Source organism: Acomys minous (genome assembly GCF_964271855.1).
Source record: "Acomys minous genome assembly, chromosome: 13".
NCBI classification, from domain to species: Eukaryota; Metazoa; Chordata; class Mammalia; order Rodentia; family Muridae; genus Acomys; species Acomys minous.
The window spans coordinates 90,461,124-90,484,701 of record NC_140495.1 but is presented as its reverse complement, the minus strand read 5'-3'; the positions used below and the strand labels follow the sequence as shown (position 1 = coordinate 90,484,701).

General features: G+C 41.3%; 1 protein-coding gene across 3 annotated transcripts in view; it reads left to right on the top strand.

The window, feature by feature from the left end:
- The window catches only part of CCAR1 (cell division cycle and apoptosis regulator 1), a 48,279-nt gene extending 36,011 nt beyond the window's left edge, over window positions 1-12,268 (top strand). For all 3 annotated transcript variants that reach the window (XM_084751927.1, XM_084751926.1, XM_084751928.1), the window contains 9 exons: window positions 2,285-2,476; window positions 4,554-4,793; window positions 5,712-5,823; window positions 7,147-7,229; window positions 7,487-7,633; window positions 8,849-8,969; window positions 9,423-9,608; window positions 10,724-10,929; window positions 11,364-12,268. In XM_084751927.1, coding sequence (XP_084608053.1) covers window positions 2,285-2,476; window positions 4,554-4,793; window positions 5,712-5,823; window positions 7,147-7,229; window positions 7,487-7,633; window positions 8,849-8,969; window positions 9,423-9,608; window positions 10,724-10,929; window positions 11,364-11,423 — 1,347 coding nt within the window. In that variant the 3' untranslated portion in view covers window positions 11,424-12,268. The remainder of the gene's footprint in view (window positions 1-2,284; window positions 2,477-4,553; window positions 4,794-5,711; window positions 5,824-7,146; window positions 7,230-7,486; window positions 7,634-8,848; window positions 8,970-9,422; window positions 9,609-10,723; window positions 10,930-11,363) is intronic.
- The last annotated feature ends 11,310 nt before the right edge of the window (window positions 12,269-23,578 follow it).

Below are 23,578 nucleotides of genomic sequence, written 5' to 3'. Positions count from 1 at the left end.
ATAGTGCTCTGCCTGCCTATACACATACAGGCCAGAAGAGGGCATCAGATCACCTTATAGATGGTTGTGAGCCACCATGTGGTTGCTGGGAATTGAACTCAGGCCATCTGGAAGAGCAGCCAGTGCTCTTAACCTCTGAGCCATCTCTCCAGCCTCAAAGTCTTTTTTTATTTTTTTAATGTTATTCATTTGCGTGTGTGTGTGTGTGTGTGTGTGTGTGTGTGTGTGTGTGTGTGTGTGTGTGTAAGTCAGGAAATTACACAATTCAGTTCTCTCTTTTTCACCTTGGGTTAAAGGGTAAGAAGTGGCAGGGAACACCCATTTGGTTCTTTAGGCTTCCATGGCAAGTGCTTTTCTTCATGGGTCATCTCACAAGTCTTTTTAAAAATTAAATAGACATTTGTTAGATTTTTATCCTACAGAGGTGATAGCCACTGTAGTTAGTGCTTACTCTCTGCACTGTGTGTTTATGTGCCCTTCAAAAGTTGTGGGTTTGTTTGTTTGTTTTTTTTAATAAAGACTCATTTGTATTATTTATTTATTCTGTGGGGATTTGACCATGCCATTGGATTTGCCTAGAGGTCAGGATAATTCCTGGAGCTGGGTTTCCCTTTCTATCCTGTGATCTGAAAGATCATACTTAGGTCATCAGGGTTGGCAGCAACGTCCTTCACTCACTCACTGTCTTTCTCCCCTGCCCCATGTAATTGAGTGTCTGAGAGAAGATATTATTGATCTGACTCTGGTTGGCTGTTCTTATGTTTTCCTGTCTTTCCGACCCTTCACATGCTTGGATCACAAGCATGTGTTAGCATAGCTGCTTAGTGATTTGTTTGGTTTTTTTGTTTGTTTTTGAGGCAGGGTCCTTCTGTGTGGCCCTGACTGTCCTTAGAACAGACCAGGGTGGCATTGAAGTTAGAGATCTGCTGGTTTTTTATTTTAAGAACTCAGTTAAAAGTGAGTAAAGCTAGATTTTTAGGTTCTTCCTTAGTAATAGCAAGTGAGAGAGTTTGGTTATGAAGTTAACATGATTTCTGTTCTGCCAGTATATATGCTATGCCTGCTGACCTGGAGTTTCCTGAAGACATTTCTTGGGATAAAGCTTTCCATCAGTGACAGCAGGAAATTTACTTTGTTCTAGGCAGTTCGTGGTTTGTGGTTTCTTGTTTTGTTCCATGGGTTATAAGTATCTTTTGGATGATAGTACTGTTACAGAGTTGGTCAGGGTGTGAGTTTTTTTTTTAGTTTATGTCACTACTTTATAGCAGGATAGAGTTTGTACTGTCCTATCCTAGCTCAGAGACAGACTGTTTCTCCAGGAAACTTGATACCCTTTAGTAAAGTTATTTTTAGAAGCCAGATGTGTTCATTGACACTTGCTGCTAAGCTTGACAACAGCAGTTGAGTCTCTATGACTCACCTGGTGTGGTGGCGCACGCCTTTAACCCCAGCACTCAGGAGACAGAGGCAGGTGGATTCCTGTGAGTTCGAGGCCAGCCTGGTCTACAAAGTGAGTCCAGGACAGCCAAGGCTACACAGAGAAACCCTGTCTCAGGGAGGAGGCAGGATCTATGACTCATAATGAAAGGAGAGAAACAACTACCTGACCTCTGACCCCCACCTATGTATTCCTGACCCCTTAAATAAGCATATGTAATAAAGGAAATTTAAAGAGAATTAGGAACCATAAAAGATACTGTGTTTTTAACCATATGGCTAATATAAAAACCATAAGAAGTCAGACTTTGCATTTGGGGGCAGATCTCTGTGAGTTCGAGGTCACCCTGGTGTAGAAAGCAAGTCTACGACAACCAAGGATATATAGAGATATCCTGTGGTGGACGGGGGCGCGGGGAGTCAGCCTTTGATTTCTGGGGTTTTTTGTTTGTTTGTTTGTTTGTTTGTTTTTTGAGACAGGGTTTCCCTGTGTAGCCTTGGCTGTCCTGGACTCACTTTGTAGACCAGGCTGGCCTTGAACTCACAGGGATCCACCTGCCTCTGTCTCCTGAGTGCTGGGATTAAAGGCATGCACCATCACCACTGGCTGATTTCTGTTTTTGAAACAAGATCTCACACCTAGCAGAGGCTGGCCTGATACTCACACAATATATATCTAGGTTAGCTGGAACTCCAGGTCATCCTACTCTCTCTGCCACCACGCGTTGGGATTATAGTCATAAACCACCACACCAGCTTGTTTTTTTTTTTACACTAGAGTACGTTATGATACATATGCACTTTATACATGGAAGCTTTACCAAGACTTAAAATTTCAAATGTTTAGGAAGAGGAAAGAAAACGTCAAGAGGAAATGGAACGCCAGCGTCAAGAGAGACGATATATTTTGCCTGACGAACCAGCCATAATTGTACATCCAAACTGGGCTGCCAAAAGTGGCAAGTTTGATTGCAGCATCATGTCTTTGAGTGTCCTATTGGATTATAGATTGGAAGATAATAAAGAGCACTCATTTGAGGTAATGTTAAAGTTTCAATTAGGATCCAGATTGTTGTGACCGTTTAATGTATTTCTTAAATCTTTTGAGTGTTTCTTTGACTGCTCCCATCAGTTTTGTTATTGTGTTTTTGCTCATTTTTATTTATTATAAAAAGTCTGTCTTGTCCTCTAAGGTCTTATAAACATAATAGACTAACTTGTGATGTGGTTTTGTCCTTCATATTTTCCTGTAAATTAACAAAATTAGATCACAACTATTGTTTGTTTTCCATTTCATTTTGTTTTGTTGGAGATACTTCTAGTACTATGGCTGATCTTGAAGTCCCTTTATAGCGAGACTCTTGAACACGTGGTCCTCTAGCCTCTCTCCTCTGTGCTCCTAGGCCTGCTCTGAGGCATTTTCTTGAGAGGTGATGTGCTCTGTTATCAGAGGATACATATTTAGTTGTCTTTTTTTTTTTTTCTTTTAATGGTTGTTTTGTCTCTGTATGTGTCTGAGCATGACATCTGTGCCTGGTTCCTGCAGAAGAGGGTGTCATATCTCCTGGATCTGGAGTTATAGATGTTTGTAAACCACCATGTGGAACCAAACAAGCTCCTGGCAGAGCAGCCATTATTCTTAGAAGTGCTATTACCTTTCAACTTGAGTTTGTGTTCTGTATTGTCTATCTGTCTGTATCTCTCAACAGGATCATACTACATAGCTCTGTCTGCTTATGAAAACACAGAGATCCATTTGCCTCTGGCTTCTAAGTGTGCACCACCATGCCCAGCTCTTTTCTTTTCATAGTGCAGAGGCTTGAACTCAGGGCCTCATGCATGCTATGTAAGACCTCTAGCATTGAGCTATAGCTCCTGCCTTCTTTTTACTTTTTAATTACTGACTTTGTAGGCTGGCCTTAAATTCAATTTGTAGTCCAGTTAGGTGTTCAACTCGTGATTCTGCTTCAGTATCCTTAGGGGCTACAATTACATAACTGCTTCACCAACCAGAATAATATTTATATTCTGTTTTTTATGGTTATTCCATTTTTTTGTGAGACAGTGTCTCATGTAGCTCAGTCTGGTCTCACAATTGTTATATGCCTCAGGCTGTACTTGAACTCCTAACCTCCCTCTTTTCCACCTTTGATATATGGGAGTACAGGTATGCAGCCCTATACCCAGATCTAGATTTTTGAGACAGTCTCATATGACCAAGGGTGATGGTGAACTGTTGATCTTCCTGCCTTATCTCCCAAATGTTGAGATTAAAGGAATGTACCACCTTACTTAGCACTAATATTTATGTCTTTAAAACATCTTTGACGAGCTGGACATGGTGGTGCATGCCTGTAATATCAGTATTTGGAAAGGCAGAGGCAGGTGGATGGATCGCTGTGAGTTTGAAGCCAACCTGGTCTACAAAGCAAGTCCAGGGCAACCAGTTCTATACAGAGAAACCCTGTCTTTAAAAGCCAAAAAAACTTACACAGGGCATGATGATGACATGAGCTTATAATCCTAGCATTCAGCAGAGTCAGACCATCATGAGTTCAAAACCTGCCTGAGCACCATAGAAATAGCTAGTCTTGAAAAGTTTTTTGTTTTTCTTTTTCTTTTTTTGTTCTAGATGTGGTGATATATCCCTTTAGTCGCAGCATTTTGGAGGCAGAGACAGGTGCATCTCTTAAGTTTGAGGCGAGTTTAGTGTACAGAGACACTTCCAGACTAGCCAGGGCTTCATAGAGAAACCATGGGTCAAAAAATATTAAATAATAATTGTCATTTTGAGGATATTTATTTATTTATGTACAAGGTCTCACTCTATGGCTGTGACTGACCTGGAACTCTATATAGACCAGAGTGGCCTGTAAGTCACAGTTCTGCCTACCTCTGCCTCCCAAAGGCTGGGCGTGTGCCACCACTATTAGCTCTTCCATGGTCTTCACATTATTCCCATTCATTTTATAGATGTGGATCACTTCTTTATCTCCCTCATAAAATATTACAGCTCTGTTTCAGGTATAGATAATAAATATGGCAAGATACTAACTGCTGGATTCATTCAATATTCTGTTGAGTTTGTTTATATTAATGTTGGTTTCTTTTTATAGGTTTCATTGTTTGCAGAACTTTTCAATGAAATGCTTCAAAGGGATTTTGGAGTCAGAATATACAAATCATTACTCTCTCTTCCTGAGAAAGAGGACAAAAAAGAAAAGGAGAAGAAAAGTAAAAAAGACGAGAGAAAAGATAAAAAAGAAGAAAGAGATGATGATATTGATGATCCGAAACCAAAACGGAGAAAATCAGGCGATGAGAAAGACAAAAAAGAAGACAGAGACGAGAGGAAGGTTTGTAATTTCCAGTATAGGCAACAAAATGGAGAACTCTTGTTACCGCCTCTCAATGGTAACAAAGGCCAAACTAAAAGTGTAGACTGTCCTGTTGGATATTTGACCATATGAGACTGTCTCAGACAACTAGAGCTTGCTTAGGGCTGCAAGCCTTTCTTCCTGTGTATCAGGCAGAGGTGGGAAGAGGAGGTTCAGGAGCTCAGGACTAGCCTGAGCCAGAGCAAGTCCTAATTTAATATCTACAATTTTCTCCTTCCCTCTCTTCATTTTCTTTCTTATTTTAATGTATATGTTCTGCCTGTATGTATATCTATACTCCATGAGTGCCTGGTGACCTTAGAAGCCAGAAGAGTGTGGATCCCCCAAGACTAAAATTGCTACACATGGGTGTGAACTGCTGTGTGGGTGCTGGGAGGATTCTCTGGAAGAGCAGTCAGTGTTCTTACGTCTGAGCCGACTTCCTGGCCCTTCTGTCCTTTCTTCTGTTTCTATTCTTTTTTTCTTCTCCTTCCCCTTTCTGTAAGTTGGCCTTGATCACCTTATTCTCCTGCCTCCACTTTACAAGTGCTGGCATTACTGCTATACCCCACCAATGCCACACTTGAATAGATTTTTTGGTTTGGTTTGGTTTAGTTTTGGTTTTTGAAGACAGGGTTTCATTGTATAGCCTTGGCTGTCCCGGACTCGCTTTGTACACCGGGCTGGCCTTGAACTCACAGATAGCCACCTGCCTCTGCCTCATGAGTGCTGGGATTAAACGCGTGCGCCGCCACCACCTGGCTTGAATAGGTTATTTTTATTAGGAGAAATCTATAGTTGGAACTGTTACAAATGCATCTATCTTAATGAGCTTAATGTTTACTTGCCTTACTTGTCGTCAGATATTGCTTAATTTTAAATCATCTTAAAATACAGAAAGAAGAAAAAAGAAAAGATGATTCAAAAGATGATGATGAAACTGAAGAAGATAATAATCAAGATGAGTATGACCCAATGGAGGCAGAAGAAGCTGAGGATGAAGAAGATGGTATGCCTCAATACTACATATTTTAATGGACTACATATTTCCTGTTTTTCGAGATTTTGGAAATGTTCTTGTTTTGTAATAAATCTTTCTTTCTTACTGATACTGCCCCCTATATATTAGCCCAGGTTGGCTTTGGGCAACACTCTTCTGCTTCAGTCTCCCAAGTGAGAGTGTGACTACAAGCTCAAACTACCTACCAAACCTGGCTATGTGTAATTAATAGTTGAATATTTGTTAGTATTTGCCTTTTCTGTTTCACCTGTATTTGTAGCTTTGTAGTTACATAGGACATTTACTATGGCTGGTGTGGAAGTCAGGACAGCTTTTAGGAGTTGGTTCTCAACTTGACCATGAGATCTGGGGATGGTGCTCAGGTTATCAGGCTTCCCCCCCCCCGGTTATTTTTGAGACAGGGTTTCTCTGTGTAGCCTCAGCTGTCTTGGACTCGCTTTGTAGACCAGGCTGGCCTTGAACTCATATCGGTCGGCCTGCCTCTGCCTCCCAGTGCTGGGATTAATGATGTGTGCCACTACGCCTGGCTGTTATCAGGCTTTTAAAGGCTAGGCTGGAGGTCCTTAGTTAGCCAGCCTAGCCAAGTAGTCAGCTAAGATGGAGAGCAGTTGAGGATAGCCCCAGAGATCATCCTCTGCACACACAAACTCTTACTTATATAAAAGTACTTATAGAATTGAGTGTGTTTGATTCAATAAAAACAACGAAGCCAGGTGGTGGTGGTGCACACCTTTAGTCCCAGCACTTGGGAGGCAGAGGCAGGCAGATTGCTGTGAATTTGAAGCCAGCCTGGTCTACAAAGTGGGTCCAGGACAGTCAAAGGTACACAGAGAGACCCTGCCTCAACAAAACAAAACAAAACAAAAAACAGTGGGGTTTTTTCTCTCCAATTTTTAAAATTTTCATTTTTGGTGTATGAGTATTTTTTTCACATATATGTCTGTATTGTTTGAATCTTGTACTGAAGTTAAGGCAATTGTGGACTGGGAATTTTTTTATAAGTTACTTCTTGTTTTTTCTTTTTTCTTTTTTCTTTTTTTGGTTTGTTTTTCGAGACAGGGTTTCTCTGTATGATCCACCTGCCTCTGCCTCCCAAGTACTGGGATTGAAGGCGTGTGCCACCACGCCCAGCACTTTTTGTTTTTTTCTTAACTTTTGCTTATAGCATCAAAACTTTTTATTTTTATATGATTTTTATATAGATGTTATTTCATCTTTTGAAAACTTCTGTAATGGAAAGGTAGTTTGGGTTTCTGCAATAAAATGAAATGTCTGCATGAGTAAGAATTTTCTTCTACATGTGTTTTATAGATAGGGAGGAGGAAGAGATAAACAAACGAGATGACAGACGAGATGTCAACCGCCACTGCAAAGAGAGGCCCTCTAAAGATAAGGTGGTTTTTCTTATTTTCCTTAGGTTAAGGAATAGCATGTTCTTTAGAAAATAAGCGTTTTTTTAACTTATTTATTTTGGAGCTTATGTGTCTGTCACATTGTTTATTTTTTTTCATATGCATGTACAAAATCCACTCATTTTAGCCAAAGTAAGATAAAGATCTTTTAAAAGATTAATGTTTTCATATAAACAGAGCCTAAACTTCTCATTCTTTCATGGTAGTAAAATTTATGCCATATCACCTGTGCATTTTAGGAAAAAGAGAAGCCTCAGATGGTCACAATCAACAGGGATCTGCTAATGGCTTTTGTTTATTTTGATCAAAGTCATTGTGGTTACCTTCTTGAAAAGGATTTGGAAGAAATATTATATACTCTTGGATTGCATCTTTCTCGGGCTCAGGTAATCAATCTTGTGAATTTAAAAGGAGTTTTTATGATAAATCTTTTTTTTTTTAATGGTACTTGGGATAAAGCTATGGCCTCAATTTTGGCTAGACAGGTGTTCTTCCACTAAGTTACACCCATAGCTCAGAACCCTTTTATGAAGCTATCCTTCCAAAAGGTAAATCTATAGAGTAAATTCATTTATCCAGTGTTGTAGATTGCTACCTGTGTTTCCTGTGGGTTTTTTCACTTTGTGGCCCAGGCTGGCTTCCCTTCTGCACTCCTGTCTCAGGCTCTTACATATTGTGTTTCAGGTAAAGCCTTTTATCTAAACTTCTAGATTATTAGCTTTCTTTTTTTTTTTAAAGGAACTATCCTTTTAGTTCTTACAGAGTACCCACAGTTCCTAGCACCTAGGTCAGATGGCTGACAACTACTATAGCTCTAGGATATCTAATACCCCATTTAGGGCTATTTAGTTTCCCACATACATAGTGGTGTTTGTTTGTTGGTTTGTTTTTTAGACAGAATCTCCCTGGATGGCCTGGATCTGTGTAGATCAGCCTGGTTCTGAGCTCACAGAGGAACTCCCCATTTGGAGGGGGAAGGCTTCGAGACAGGCTTTCTCTATATAGCCTTGGCTGTCTTGGACTTGCTTTGTAGACCAGGCTGGCCTTTTTGTTTTTAAGATTTATTTATGGCCAGGCATGGTGGCGCACACCTTTAATCCCAGCACTCAGAAGGCAGAGGCAGGCGGATCACTGATTTCAAGGCCAGCCTGGTCTACAAAGCGAGTCCAGGGCAGCCAAGGCTACACAGAGAAAAACCTTGTCGCAAAAAAACAAAAAACAGCAACAACAACAAAGACTTATTTATTTATTATTATGTATACAGTGCTCTTTCTGCGTGTACACCTGCAGGCCAGAAGAGGGCATCAGATCACATTATAGATGTCTGTGAGCCACCATGTGGGTGCTGGGATTTGAACCTGGGTCCTTTGGAACAGCAGTTGGTGCCCTTAATTGCTGAGTCACGTCTCCAGCCCAGTGGAGTCACAGGCAGGCCGATCTACAAGAAAAGAAAGCTGTTTCAAGTTGGAGACCTTAGTAACACCCATTACCCAATCTGAATAGGGCTGTAGCTCACTACTACAGTGAAAAGAAGTATTTTCATTTGTTTACTTGCTTGTATAATAGTTGTATTTTCATTTTACTCTTTGTCTGAACAATAGGTAAAGAAACTTCTCAATAAAGTAGTACTCAGAGAATCCTGCTTTTATCGGAAATTAACAGATACCTCCAAAGATGAAGAGAACCGTGAAGAGTCAGCATCACTGCAGGAAGATATGCTAGGTTTGAGTATATTAGGATTTGGGGCATCTTTGTCTTGTCTGGTTTTACTTTTGCCTTTATTCATCCGTTCGTTTGTTCATTTATTTATTTATTTATTTATTTATTTATTTATTATGTGTACAGTAGTCCTGCCTGCATGTACACCTGCACACCAGAAGAGGGCACCACATCTCATTACAGATGGTTGTGAGCCACCATGTGGTTGCTGGGTATTGAACTAAGGGCCTTTGGAAGAACAGCCAGTGTTCCTAACCTCTGAGCCATCTCTCCAGCCCTATTTATTTATTTTTGATAAGATCTATTAATATAGCCCGTGCTAGCTTTGAATATAATCTTTAGTCTCCCTAGCAATGAAATTAGAACATAACACTACGCATTGCCAGATTTTGCTCTGTTTGTTTTTTGTAAATGTGTTATTTATATGTTGCTAAAGAAAAAATATTTATATTCTAGGAAACAGATTGTTACTTCCAACACCAACAATAAAACAGGAATCAAAAGATGGAGAAGAAAATGTAGGACTTATTGTGTACAATGGTGCAATGGTGGATGTCGGGAGTCTCTTACAAAAATTAGAAAAGAGTGAAAAAGTAAGAGCTGAGGTAGAACAGAAACTCCAGTTACTAGAAGAAAAAACAGGTGAGGATAGCATTGGCTGTGCTTATACTTTTAAAATACACGACATAGTGCATGTGCACAAATTAGCATACCCTGTCTATTTCTCTAGGCAAAAATATTAGGGGTGGGGGTTGTGTGCACTGGAGTTTTAGGCTGCTCTGAGCCATCCCATCATGGGTGTTTACAGCTCTGGTCCTCTGCAAGAGCAGTATGTGCTCTTACTGCTGAGCCATCTTTTTAGCCCCTGACTTTACTTTTCATTGTTTTTGTTGTTAAAGATTGCTTAGCTTTATAGGAACCCTAGCTTGTGTGTCAGCTTCTGAGACAGGCTCTACTATGTAGCCTCCCAGGGCTGCAGTTGTAAGAGACACAGGCTCAGCCATTTTGATCTTTCCTAACCTCTTCTAGTACTGCATAGGTTTTACCATTCTCTGTTTTCTCTTAAATAGTGACAAAAATGAAACCTTGAGCCAGTCTCTGGACACAGAGGCAGGTGGCTTTTTGTGACTTTGAGAGACTTAGTCTACATAGCAAGTTCCAGACCAGCCAGACAGCTATATAATGAAACTCTCTCAAAACAAAAGGAAACTACAGTTAGAAGTAACACTATTTAAAACTGTTGGTAGTTTGCTTCTCTTTAATCTGATATGGAACTAACTAATTAAGCTAATATTTCACAGAAATTTATAAACATTTCACAGGAGTTTTTGGATTATTGGGGGTTATTTGTTCATTTGTTGCTGTTTTGGGGATTGAATCAGGGCTTCATGCAATTTAGCTATATTCCTGTCTTTATTTGTATTTTAACTTTGAGACATGGCCAAAGTAAGTTGCCCATACTAAGCTTGAACTCATTCTGTATCCAAGGCAGGATATAAACTTAGGACCCTATTGCCTTGACCTCATGAATAGCTGGAATTTCAGGCACCAGGTCCAGCTGCTTTTGAATTGTGTAGCTAATATTTTAAATCCTTCTACATGTATGTATGTATGGATGGATGGATGGATGTGGGCGTAGATGCCATGGGGGTCAGAGGACAACTTGAGAGAGTAGGATTTCTCTTTCTACCATGTGGGGTCAAATTTGTGTATTTTTTTTTAATGTGTATTTTGAAAAAAAAATTTTTTTTTAACAGATGAAGATGGAAAAACTATATTAAACTTGGAGAATTCTAACAAAAGCCTCTCTGGTGAACTTAGGGAGGTCAAAAAAGACCTTGGTCAGTTACAAGAAAACTTGAAGGTTTCAGAAAACACGAATTTGCAATTTGAAAACCAACTGAGTAAAACACTCAGAAACTTATCCACAGTCATGGATGATATCCGCACTGTCCTCAAAAAGGTTAGATAGATGCTTTGTCTCTTCTGTTTTCATGGTTTATTTAATCTTTAAAATCTATTACTGGCATTTTTAATGTAATGTGTGATCTTTACAGTTTTTTCCTAGAAAATAAATAGTTATATTTCTACCACTTAAGCCTTCTAGAAACTATTGAAAAGTGATTCATCCCGAAAATGACTATGTTCCTTTGAAACTACACTATGCAATGATTTATGTGTGTATATCTTCTACTAAACCAAATGTTTAGCCAGATTTGTAATTGCCTAGTGACCAAGCCTTGAGTTGTTTGTCCCAAACCACTAAAGTTAAAGAAACATCCATACTAACAACATACTAAATTCATGTTGATATTGACCACTCAGTTACTAAGTACTATTGTAAAATTTCAGAGTAACAAGAAACTAATTAAGTTGTACTTTGATTCTGTTTTATAGGACAACATAAAGAATGAAGAGAGAGATCAGAAATCCAAGGAAAATGGTTCAAGTGTATGATAAAATACATTTGTGATAAGGAGTGGTGTTAAATAATGTACTATATAAAAATCATGATACAGGAATGTTTCAAGGCGATGCATGTTTGATTTTAGTAGTATAAACATTTATGTTAGCCCAAGTGATGTATAAAGTTTTATGAATGTGAGTCTGCTTTTGAAAATTGCTTGTAATTTCTAGCGCTCAAATTATTAAATGCTCACTGAGTGGAAGAATTTTGCATTGCAAAATGTTTTAGGATGAACTTTGTTATAGTTTTAACTCCAATAAAGTTCATCAGTTTCATTGACAGCAACATTTAATTACTAAATGTCCTTTATTGAACTATCTAGAAAACTTGCTTTTATTTATAGAATTGTTAGTTTTATAGTTCATTTTTAGTTTCAGTATATATCATTAAATAGCATGCTGCTTAATACTTGCAAATTTTTAGCTAAATATTTTGTCTTTAATAAATTTGTTATGAACTCTATTCAGAGACTAGGCCTGGTAACATATTACAGTAATTCCAGAATTTTGAGTTGGAGGCCAGGCTGGACTACATAATGAGACCAGATAGTCTCAGAAACAATGCAGTTAATCCAAAAGACACTGTATCTAAAACCTACAACTAAGAAAATGATGGCTAGCATTGTGCTTAGAGTTTATATAAATTAATAGTCTTGATGGTACTGTTACTGCACTCAACTTAATTGTTTTACTTGCCCTGAATACTTCCTATTTTAATTTTGAGATTTAAAAAAAAAAGTGGACATCAAATGTACAGTTTAGTAATAATCCAGTAGATTGTCAGTATGATTGATGCCTTAAGTTAAGTCATTAATTAAAAATATTTTTTTAATTAATCTGTGTAGTTCCTTTAGAATTTTGGGGGATGCTTAATAAGACAGGAAATAACATTTACCGTGAGTCAATGGGTTTTAGTGGGGTAAATTTATTCTTCAGAGCAAATTTGATAATGAAGTTTTAAGGTGTTCTCTTGGATACTGCTGACATCTAGTCAGTAGAGGCTAAGAATGACACTCAGCATCCTGTGTTCTGTAGGAAAGCCCGAAAAAGGAATTATTGGGGTCCATCTTATGTGTCCAGTTGTACTAGTGTAAGCAAACTTTGCCAGGTATGGTGCCATCTGCTTTTTATCCCAGCATTTGGGAGCCAGAGACGGTCAGATCTCTTGTGAATTCAAGACCAACCTGGGTATAACCTTTGGCTACCAAAACAGCCTGAGCAATGTAGACACCCTGTCTTTTAAAACATTTTAAATGCTGGGTGGTAGTGACATGCACGCCTTTAATCCCAGCACTTGGGAGGCAGAGACAGGTGGATTGCTGTGAGTTCAAGGCCAGTCTGGTCTACAGAGAGAGTCCAGGACAGCCAAGCTACACAGAGAAACCCTGTGCCAAAAAACAAAACAAAACAAAAAAATCAAACACCAAAAAAATAAAAAATAGCAGTAATTAAATCTGTTCAAGGTAATTAGTTTCCTGCTTTAAAAAACTAGAAGAATTTTTTTTAAAAAAGATGTTTATATCTTGTTTTACTTTATTTAGGTAGAATAGTAGTCAAATAGTCACTGTAGGTGAATGTGATAACGTAAAGTGCCTTGTTAGCCATTTACCTAAGCTAAGTAGAATCCATTCCATTTGGCTCTCAGAAGAAATGCCTTAAGGACCTCAAATCTTTCTAAACCACTTTTTGTTTCAATGCCTTCTCTTGGGTGGTATTGGGGGGCGGGGAGGAGATGCTTGTTTAATTTGTTTTTTGTATATAGATTTGCCTGCATGAGTGTCTCTGCAACACATGACATTCATGGTGCCTACAGAGGCTAGAAGTGGTTGCTGGGTTCCCTGACACTGGAGTTACAGGTGGCTCTGAGCTGCCATATGGATGTTGGGAATTAATTGAACCCAGCTCCTCTAGAAGAGCAGCAAACTCCTGAGCTACCTCTCTAGCTCTCTCTTGGAACTAACCTCAGATTTACAGCAATCTGCCTGCCTCTGTTTCCCAAGTACACGCCCAGTTCTTGAAAGTATATTTTTATTTATTTTTCATTTGATTTTTTTGTTTGTTTGTTTTTTTGTTTTGTTTTGTTTTAATGAGACAGGGTTTGTCTGTATAACCTTGGCTGTGTTAGGCTCGCTTTGTAGACCAGGCTGGCCTCCAACTCACAGCGATCCGCCTGCCTCTGCCTCCCGAGTGCTGGGATTAAAGGCGTGCGCCACCACGCCTGGCTTTGAAAATGTATTTTAAGGCAATAGTTTTTGGGTTTTGTTTTTGTTTTGTTTTAGTAAAAGATAGTAATGAGGGCTGGAGAGATGGCTCAGGGGTTAAGAGCACTGGCTGCTCTTCCAAAGGACCTGAGTTCAATTCCCAGCAACCACATGGTGGCTCACAACCGTCTATAATGAGATCTGGTGCCCTCTTCTGGCTGCAGACACACATGCAGGCGAAACACTGTATAGGTAATAATATATAAACCTTTAAAAAAAGACAGTAACAAATAAAAGTTTTTATAGTATGATGTCTATTTTATGTGGTGTTGTTGGGTTGTTTGGTTTTGAGACAGAGTCTCCTATAACCCAAGTGTATTAATTAGTTTATACCTGTAATCTCATCATGTAGCAGGTGGGAACCAGCCAGGCATGGTTGCTCGTGCCTCTTATCCTGGCACCCTGGAGGCAGAGGCAGGAGGATCTCTGAGTTCAAGGACAGTCTGGTCTACAAAGATAGCAAGTCCAGGATAGCCAAGATAACTCAGAGAAACCCTGTCTCAAAAAAAAACAAAAAACAACAACAACAAAAAAAAAACTAGAAAAAGAAAAGAAATTTGGGCAACTCTGGGCTAACAAAACCTTGTTTCAGCCGGCAGTGGTGGAGTATGCCTTTAATCCCAGAGATCTTTGTCTGTTTGAGTCCAGCCCGGTCTACAAAGCGAATTCCAGGAAAGTCAAGGCTATTACACAGAGAAACCCTTTCTCAAAAGCAAAAACAAACCCAAAAAAAAGCCTATTAAAAAAAAGGTATGGGGTGAGGGGATAAGGGGTTGGGGAAATGGCCCAGCAGTTAAGAGCACTGGCTAGTCTTCTAAAAGATTCAGCTTTCATTTCCAGCGCTCATGGTAGTTAACAGCCATCTGTAACTCCAGTTCCAAACGATCCAGTGCCCTTTCCTGCATGCACAAAAGACGTCCATGTAAGTAAAACATCCGAAAGAAAAGAAAAAGGGTCAGTGGAGTTGAGGGTGAGTCTGAGAAGGCACATGCGTGCTTTCAGGCCTGGGTTCAATCCCTAGCATCCAGCGCAAAGAGCCTTTCTACTCCTAAGTGCATCCATTGTCTCTCTTTGGTTTTTTTACACAGAGACAGGGTTGCTCTGTGTAGACTTGGCTGTCCTGGACTCACTTTGTACACCAGGCTGGCCTTGAACTCCACCTGCCTCTGCCTCCCAAGTGCTGGGAGTAAAGGTGTGCAACACCATCGCCCGGCTCATCCATCTCTTAAGTAGCAAGGCACTGCAGCTTTGTATAAGAGAGTATGCGCTTCTTCTGTGAATGAAATTGACAACTGTGGCCGCTTAGGAGGCGGAAGCCAGACAGCCAAAGCTCTGTTACACAGTGAAAAAAAAAGTGACAACTGTCAAAGAGGAGAGGAGCTCCTTAGTACAAATAGACTGTTGGCTTAAGATGGGATCTTGCTATATATAGCTTTGACTGGCCTGATAACTCACTCTAGATGTAATAGCTTTGGAAACTTCCTACTCAGTGCTAGAATTAAAGTGTGCACTATTGGCATACTTTTAAAATACTTATTTTATTTTGGGTTCCTTAAATCTTTCTCCCTATTCCCAATCTATCCCAACACCCAAACATCCTCCGGTAGGGGAGAAAGGAGGTTACTGAGGAGAGGGGGCATAGTTGTCCTTAGCTGCTTCCTGCTGTTTAGGGTCCTCAGGTTCTTTGGGGCAAGTCAATCCTCATTTCAGGATAACTCCAGCTTCTTGTCAGACTGCATCAACAGCCACCAGGAGCAGCAGAGGGGAAGCACCTGCAGCCTTTTTCTCTGATTACCCCAGTCTCCCTGTGGGGCTGGCATTTATCCCCACACACAAAGACCGTGCTCTTCCCCATCTCTCCGCCCCCCCCCCCCCCCCCCCCCGACAAACATCATGTGCCCTCTCAGGAGGCAGTTATCAGCTGTGGACAAACTGGAGCAGCCCCCATATCCCACACCTGGGATTAAGACAAAAACATGTTTATATATAAACCAAAACCCACAACAGTACAACACTGTCCTCAGCCCTACTCTTTGTTATTGGTAATATTTAATTTCAAATTCTAGTGCTGGAGTCTATAAGCATTTTTAATGTTTTATATATATAGTTTGTTTTGCCTGCATGTACATTTGTGCACGTGTTTGCTTGGTGCCCACAGAGGCTAGAGGAGGTGTTAGATTGCCTGGAACTTTCAGTTGTAAGCTGCCTTGTGGGTGCTGGGAATTGAACCTGGGTCACTTGGAAGAGCAGCCAAAACACTCATACTGGAGAGATGGCTCAGTGCTTAAGAGTGCCACCTGCTCTTCCAAAGATCCTGAGTTCACTTCCCAGCTACCAAGCAGTGGCTCATAACCATCTGTAACGTGATCTGGTGCCCTCTTCTGGCCTGTAGGTGTATATGCAGGCAGAGCACTGTACATAATAATACATCAAATTTTTTTTAAGTGTATCTTATTTGGTTTTTCAAATCAGGATTTCTTTATGTAACAGCCCTGGCTGTCCTTCAGAGTGCTGGGATTAATGGTGTGCACCACCACAACTGGCCTAAGGTTCATTTTGCTGTTGTTTCGGGGGTTTTTTGATGGTGGTGGGATGGTTTCAAAACTGACTGTCCTGGAAAATTCACTCTGTAGACCAGGCTTGCCTCCAACTCAGATCTACCTGCCTCTGCCTCTTGAGTGCTGGGATTAAAGGTTCATGGTCATAAGCCAGTAATATGTTGCCCTTAAAGTAGTTTTCTATGATGAGTTCATTTGCAAGGTCGTGTTAGAATTTGGAAAACTGATGTACCTGTTAACAATAAGCTTTCATTCATAATCAAATATATTTCCTTGTGGACACAGATAAATGTCACCTCACATCACTAAATGTTTGTAAGCTGTAAAGGTGGTCCTTCGTTGAGCGTGGCTTCTGACTCTGTTTACTAGATCTTGTGTCTGTGTGCATGTTACTAGCTCTTGTTGGCCTTTTATTTTACTTTAATCAGGAACAGAATCTACTTCTATCATGTATGATTAATATTTAATGGCCATTCATTTTGTTTCTCAGATGCATAAACAATTGTAAGCCAGGCTACATACACACACTAAAAAAAAAAAAAAGAACCCACCACTTGCTGTTTTTGTCTATAATGTAAATATTTAATGGGAAAACCTACTTGAAACCATCCTTCCACGAGGCAAAAAGAGTACCATCTTTGGGCCACGCCTGTGCCATTTACTGAAGCCATCTGTTACTTTATCCTGGGGCTTTCTGCCAGTTTCAAACACTCAAAATGTATTCGCTTGCCTAACATACTGTTTCTAGGAGATGGGTATTTAATCTCGGAGTTGCTATTTCCAGACAAGAACCAGCTGACGAGTCATCACTGCGAAAACTTGACTGTGTGATACAGTGCGCTTCCTCCCATGCTAACAGCAGCCTTCAGCACTGCATCCACTTCTGTTCCCAGGCTTGCTCAGATTTCTTCTCAATCGCCTGGGACCCCAAATGTCTTTAGATATTTGCATTCAGTGCTATTTCAGCAGCACTCCCATTTCAATCTGCTTATTAACAAGCGTGTTTATTTGTGGACAGGGTCTCTGTAGCCCAAGCTGACCTCAAGCTTGACCTGTTGCCTCTAATTCTTGAATGCTGAGATTATATTATCGTGTGTAGCACTGAAGGGCTAGAGAGATGGCTCAGCAGTTAAGAGCACTGCCTGGTTCCAGAGAACCCAGGGTTAATTCCCAGTTTGCAACCATCACTAAGTCCAGCTCCAGAGGATCCGTCTGATGCCCTCATTTGCCTTCCTCAGCACCATCCATGTAGTACAGACATGCAGGGCACTCTTACACATAGAGTTTGGAAAGTGAGGGGAAAAATAAGTGAGAGGCCTGTAGCACTGGCTCTGTGGTTAAGATGTGTATTAGTTGCTCTTGCAAAGGACCCAGGTTCAATTCCTAGCACCTACATTGACAGGACACGGTACATAGACACACATGCAGGCAAAACACTCATAACAGAAAAATATTTGAAAAGGTATGTACTAAAGACCAAACAGAGGTCCATGGGCATCTAAAATAGTGCTCAAGTGCTGTATCGCTCATATATTTAAGTTTTTTCTTTGAAATAGGCTGTCACTGTGTGGCCATGACTGGCCTTGTACTTTCTTTGTAGGCCAAGCTATTCTCAAACTCACAGGGCCTGAAGGTGTGTCTTGCCACACCTGCCCCTTTGTTTTTGCTTCTTTTGATACAGTGTCCCAAGTAGTGGAGGATGACCTAAAAGCAAAACAAAACCAACAAAAATGGACCATCCTGCCTCCATTTCTGAAATACCAGAATTACAGACATCCATTACCATGCCTGCCTTACATTTCTCCTTCAATAAACAGCGGGCCAGTCTTGTTTCCTAGGAGATGATCTTTATCTGCTTAACTAGGGTAAACATTTACAAAGGTAGCCATCATTTCCTTGGATGCTCTTACCTGAGATAATGAAGTCAGACACGGATTTCTATTACAGTTGGAGAGAGAGAGAGAGCGGTTTCTCAGTTAATGTACCCATAAAACAGTGGCTAAGTACATGAACTGCCACTCTCCCCATAAGGGGTAGGAATCTAACGAAGGGTCCATGTGTGGAGTTCAGGGGATGTAGACTTAAGTGAATAACTTGGCATGTTAAATTAACTCCTCCTCTGTATTCGTTGCAGGCCTGAACTGAACCAAGATCTGCTCATGCTGAGCAACTGTGGTTTAACGATGCTTGTCTTGAGACTCGAACTTAAATCACAGGAGAATTGGAAGTCCAAGCTGGTTGGGTGAAAGCCAGAAGTCCCTTTGTGTTGAACTGCCCCTAGCAGTAGTCTCCATGCTATCTTGCCCAGCTAAAAACACTTCCTATATACTGTTGGGGATGAACTTTTGAATGTAAATTACTCTGAGCAAATGCATATTGCCCACCAAATGGTGCAATACCACAGATGGCTACATGCAGGTTCAGGAAAGATCTCACACCTTTTGCTAAATACCCTCAAAACCCAAATTCAAATCAGTTCGATGCCAGACTGTTCTATAGAGTTCCAAGCCAGCCATGCTGGGAATCTATAGATACCGCTCAGCAGTGAAGCCATTGCTTAACATGCTTCAGGCCTTAAATTCAATCCACACTGAGACAAAAGGAAAACACATTGTAAGGCTGGGGAGATGGCTCAGTGTTTAAGAGCATTTGCTGCTCTTCCAGAAAAAACTGGAGTTCAGTTCTCGACAGCTGTGACTTCATGCCCCTGACCTCCTAGAGCATCTTCACTCATGCATACCTACATACAGGTGGAGACGCCTAGTGGAAAATAAAAATAAATCTTAAAAGTGTACAGGTGTTGGTGGTGCACGCCTTCAATCCCAGTACCTGGGAGACAGAGGCAGACAGCTCTGAGTTCAGGGCCAGAATGGTCTACAAAGTGAGTTCCAGGACAGCCAGCCAGGGCTGCACAGAAAAATCCTGACTCCAAAAGACAAACAACAATTATAAATAAAAAAAATTTTTTTTTTTTGGTTTTGTGAGACAGGGTTTCTCTGTGTAGCCTGGGCTGTCCTGGACTCACTTTGTAGACCAGGCTGGCCTCGAACTCACAGCAATCTGCCTGCCTCTGCCTCCCGAGTGCTGGGATTAAAGGCCTGCACCACCACACCCGGCCAAAATCTTTTAAGTTTTTCGAGACAGGGTCTCTCTGTGTAGCCTTGGCTGTCCTGAACTCACTTTGTAGACCAGGTTGGCCTGTGAGGTCTATTCTTATTCAAACCACTACACCCCCCAATTTTTATTTTCTTTGATTCATTACAGAATTTTATTTAGTAAGCTGCCAGGCGTAGTAGCACAGGCCTTTAATCCCAGCACTCAGAAGGCAGAGACAAGCCAATTTCTATGAATTTGAGGCCAGCCTTGTCTACAAAGCTAGTCCAGGACAACCAAGGCTACAGAGAGAAACCTTGTCTTGAAAAAGAGAGAGAGAGAGAAAAAAAAAAGAACCCTAAAAATCAATAAATTTACTTTCAGTGCATTTTCAGCCACTCTAACATAAAATTAGGCTGCTTACAAAATAAAATTTTACTTTAAAAAATATGCTTTGAGAATTCACTGTCCCTTGAATATATGTCCCTGACCAAGGTTCATGTGGAGAGCTCTCAGTAACTGGTGCTCTTGAGTTCCAGGGAGACTGGTGGCTACACACGGTACCAGTAACGCTCAGCTGTAAGCATCTGTGGGGACTCAGAGAAAATTTCTAGAAGGATATTACATTTTCTAGACTAACTGGCTGTCTACCTCTGCTCTATTTTTCCATGTCTGGCAGATGAAGTGGGTTTTTTGACACTTACCAAGCAATGGATTTCCCCAAGGCAAAGTGCTCCTTTGTGTGGTGACAGCAGGCTATGAGTCAGCAACAACAGAGCCAGGTGCGGTGGGCACACCTTTAATCCCAGCACTCGGGAGGCAGAGGAAGGTAGATCGCTGTGAGTTCAAAGCTAGCCTGGTCTACAAAGCGAGTCCGGGACAGCTAAGGCTACACAGAGAAACCCTGTATCCAAAAACCAAAATCGAACAAAGAAACAAAAAGTGTCATCTTACACAAAGTAATAATTAGATTTGATTCAGTCCAATGAATCAACATGCCCGGGACTGGGCGGGCATAGATCAGGAGCTGCAGATTACAGGCCATGGCCTTAACAATGTGCTGGAGAGCAGATGATACCTTTCCTGGATGTGTCAGGAAGTTTTATTAGTTTTTGTAAGATATCACCTGGTGAAAGAGTGGAAAGGGGCCTGGAGAAATGGCTCACTGAATGGTTAAGCACTGGCTGTTCTTGCAGAGGACCCAGGTTTAGTTTCCAGCACCCACATGAGACAGTTCACAACCCCTTAGCTCCACATTCAGGAGATCCAGAGCCCAGTGTCCTTGATGTCTGTTAGGAGAGGAAGGGATGATGGAGTCACGTGTGACAGACACTCAATGCCCTACTTCAACCGAGGCAGATATGAGCATTCAAAGTGAACTTCATTCACAGCAATTATTGCGCAGCACATCCAAATGTTTCCCTCAGGTTGAGTTTTCTGGGCCAAACACAGTCTAGCCCCAAGCTTTACCTGTCGTGCTTTAGAAATGGAAGCTTGCTTAGGGCAGGGATAGTACATGTCACTGTTGCTCATGACTGTTTGGATAGGAGTTGGGGGCTACATAGTGCCTAAAAAGTGGGAAGAAAGCTCCTGGTGCTTTTTCCTGGGTACTGAGGCCAGGGGCTGTGCCTCTATCTGGCAAACACAAGATCTAAGTCTGTGATGATTCACAACAGCCTGCAGTGAGCCTCACCAAATGGCCGCGGCTTTGGAGGCCAGTTTTTCCATGGCACAGGCAAACTGCGTAGGGCACTCATGCGTCTCTCCTCAGGTCATTTCCAAGTGTCAGCTCCCATTCCCTCCTCTTTAGGATGAGCTGTCTTCACCTTCATTGGGCCCGAAGCCCTCAAAGCTCTTGACACCTGTCACTAGAAGATTGGATGTTATGTTTTGTTTGAGAAAAGAGGCGGAGTCTCACAGGGAGGTGGTGGTGCACCCGTTTAATCCCAGCAGAGGCAGGTGCATCTCTGAGTTTGAGGCCAGCCTGGTCTACAGAATGAGTTCCAAGACAGAGTTATACTGAGAAACTGTCTTGAAAAACAAAATAAAGCAAAACAAAAAGCTCAAGGTCATTCTTGGCTCAGGTAAGTCTGGCAGGAAACAAACCCCGCTCGTCAAACTCAGAATTCCCAGGGCTTTGTTTTTTTGTTTGTTTCTTTTGTTGTTGTTCAAATGTGACTTGGCTACCAGTGTGCTCCTTTAAGTGGACAAGGAGGCTCTCTTTCTTCTCTACAATATTGCTGTTTGTGCAAGGACGCTGGAGAACTTCCTGCCTTGGGGCTGTTTTCCCATGTAACGTAGTCTCCTTCTTCCCGGTTCTTCGTCTTCACTTAACCAGTTGCTTACTTTTTATTTATGTACTATTTATTTATTTTGCTTTGCTTTAGTTGCCTTTTTTTTTTTTTTGAGACAAGTTCTTACATATCTCTGGGTAACTTCAAGCATACTATGTACCCAAGGATGGCCACTGGACTTCCGACGCCCTGATCTTCCTGCCTCTCCCTCCTGTGTTCTAGGATTATAGGCATGCACTCCTATACCGGTTTGTAGGGTACTGGGGGTTGAACCCAGGCTTGTGAACACAAGGCAAGACACTCTACCATCTGAGCTGGATCCCCACTTATGTGTTTTTTTAGATGTTTTTATTGTTTTAATTATGTGTGTGCATGTTTGTGTGTAGGTTGCATGAGTGCAGGTATACAGCATGATGCTCCGTCATCACCTGTGATCGCTGTCCTCATGGACCATCTGCCTAAACTTGTTGAGCTTTTGTCTGAGAGATAGTTGGATACTCCTATCAGTGGATTAATTTTGCAGATAAAATTACATCACAGGTTTAAAAAAATTATATATATATATATATATATATATATATATATATATAAAGCATGATTCTACGCATAAAGTAAACTGAAAGCATATAGAAATTGTCATCATCCTGATTATAAAGGAGACACTGTAGGCAATGCTGGTTCATGGAGATTCAAGCCCAGGTGGTTTTTGGGCTGAGCATGGTGGCTTTTAATCTTAGCACTCGGGATCAGGAGCAGAGGAAGGAAGCCAGATCTCTGAGTTCCAAGCCAGCCTGGTCTATGTAGTGACTTGCAGGCCAACCAAGGCTACATGGTGAGGACCCCTGACATGGGAAAAAAAATCTCATTTTCCAAGCATTAGGCACACAGGAACATGACTTTGGTGTAGCAGGTGAGTGTCATGATAGAGTCAGAGGAGAAACTGTCTCTCTGTGAGACTGCTTCAGCCGAGAGCTAGCATCGTCTTCACTGAAGATGAGCTCAGATGCGAAACACTTATGGCAGCCTCACATGTTTACTTGAACTGCAAATTAAGTCATTTATCTTACACAAGCCTGACTCAGCAGTTGCTTGGCTCCATTTCATACCACCCAAGTGGCTGGGAAGTACTTATTTTTTTTTTTAACAAATCAAATTTTCGCTCCTTCAGTAGAGCACATGAGAAATGACAGTGACCTTGGCAACAGGCTCCATGTCTTTGTAACCATCGAAAAGTCAGAATTTCAACATGTCTGATGAATTTTCTCCCAAAGTGAGAGAGATAGTGGCTAGCCCCGTGCTGTTACCTTGAGGACATCAGGGGCAGCACTGGGCAAGGCAGCCAGCTGCCTGATCCTGTCTAGGCCTAAAACTTCTGTTTGCCTGAGTAAAGGGAGGAAACACAGGGCGACAGCTGAGGAGATGGCTCAGCGGCTAAACGCTCTTGTTGTAAGGCACGGGAGCCTGAGTTTGAATCCTCAAACCCGTGCAAATCGAAGTAGAATAGTATATAAAATATAGTGCGTATTTAATTTGTTATAGCCTGTAATCCCAGTGGTCCAACGGACCCCCTGGAAGCGAAAGCTCTTAGGTCGGAGGGCACCCACACACCTGCACTCAGACACGAACATTTGCAAGCAGGTACCGGGCACGCACATGCACACACATGAAGGCACGCACGCTGTAGATATAATCCTATCCAAGATGCTTGGGTCCAGAATTCACATTTTTCCCCAGATGTGGGGAAATACTTGGATACACTTAATGAGCCATGTTGGAGATGGGTCCCAGGTCTAAACACACAAGTCACTTGATTCATTTTCATTCCCCTTATATGCAACCTTGACCTGTGTGTGTGTGTGTGTGTGTGTGTGTGTGTGTGTGTGTGTTGTGTTTCAATGGTGAAGTCATGTTAGTTCAAGATTATCGTTAGTAATACCATC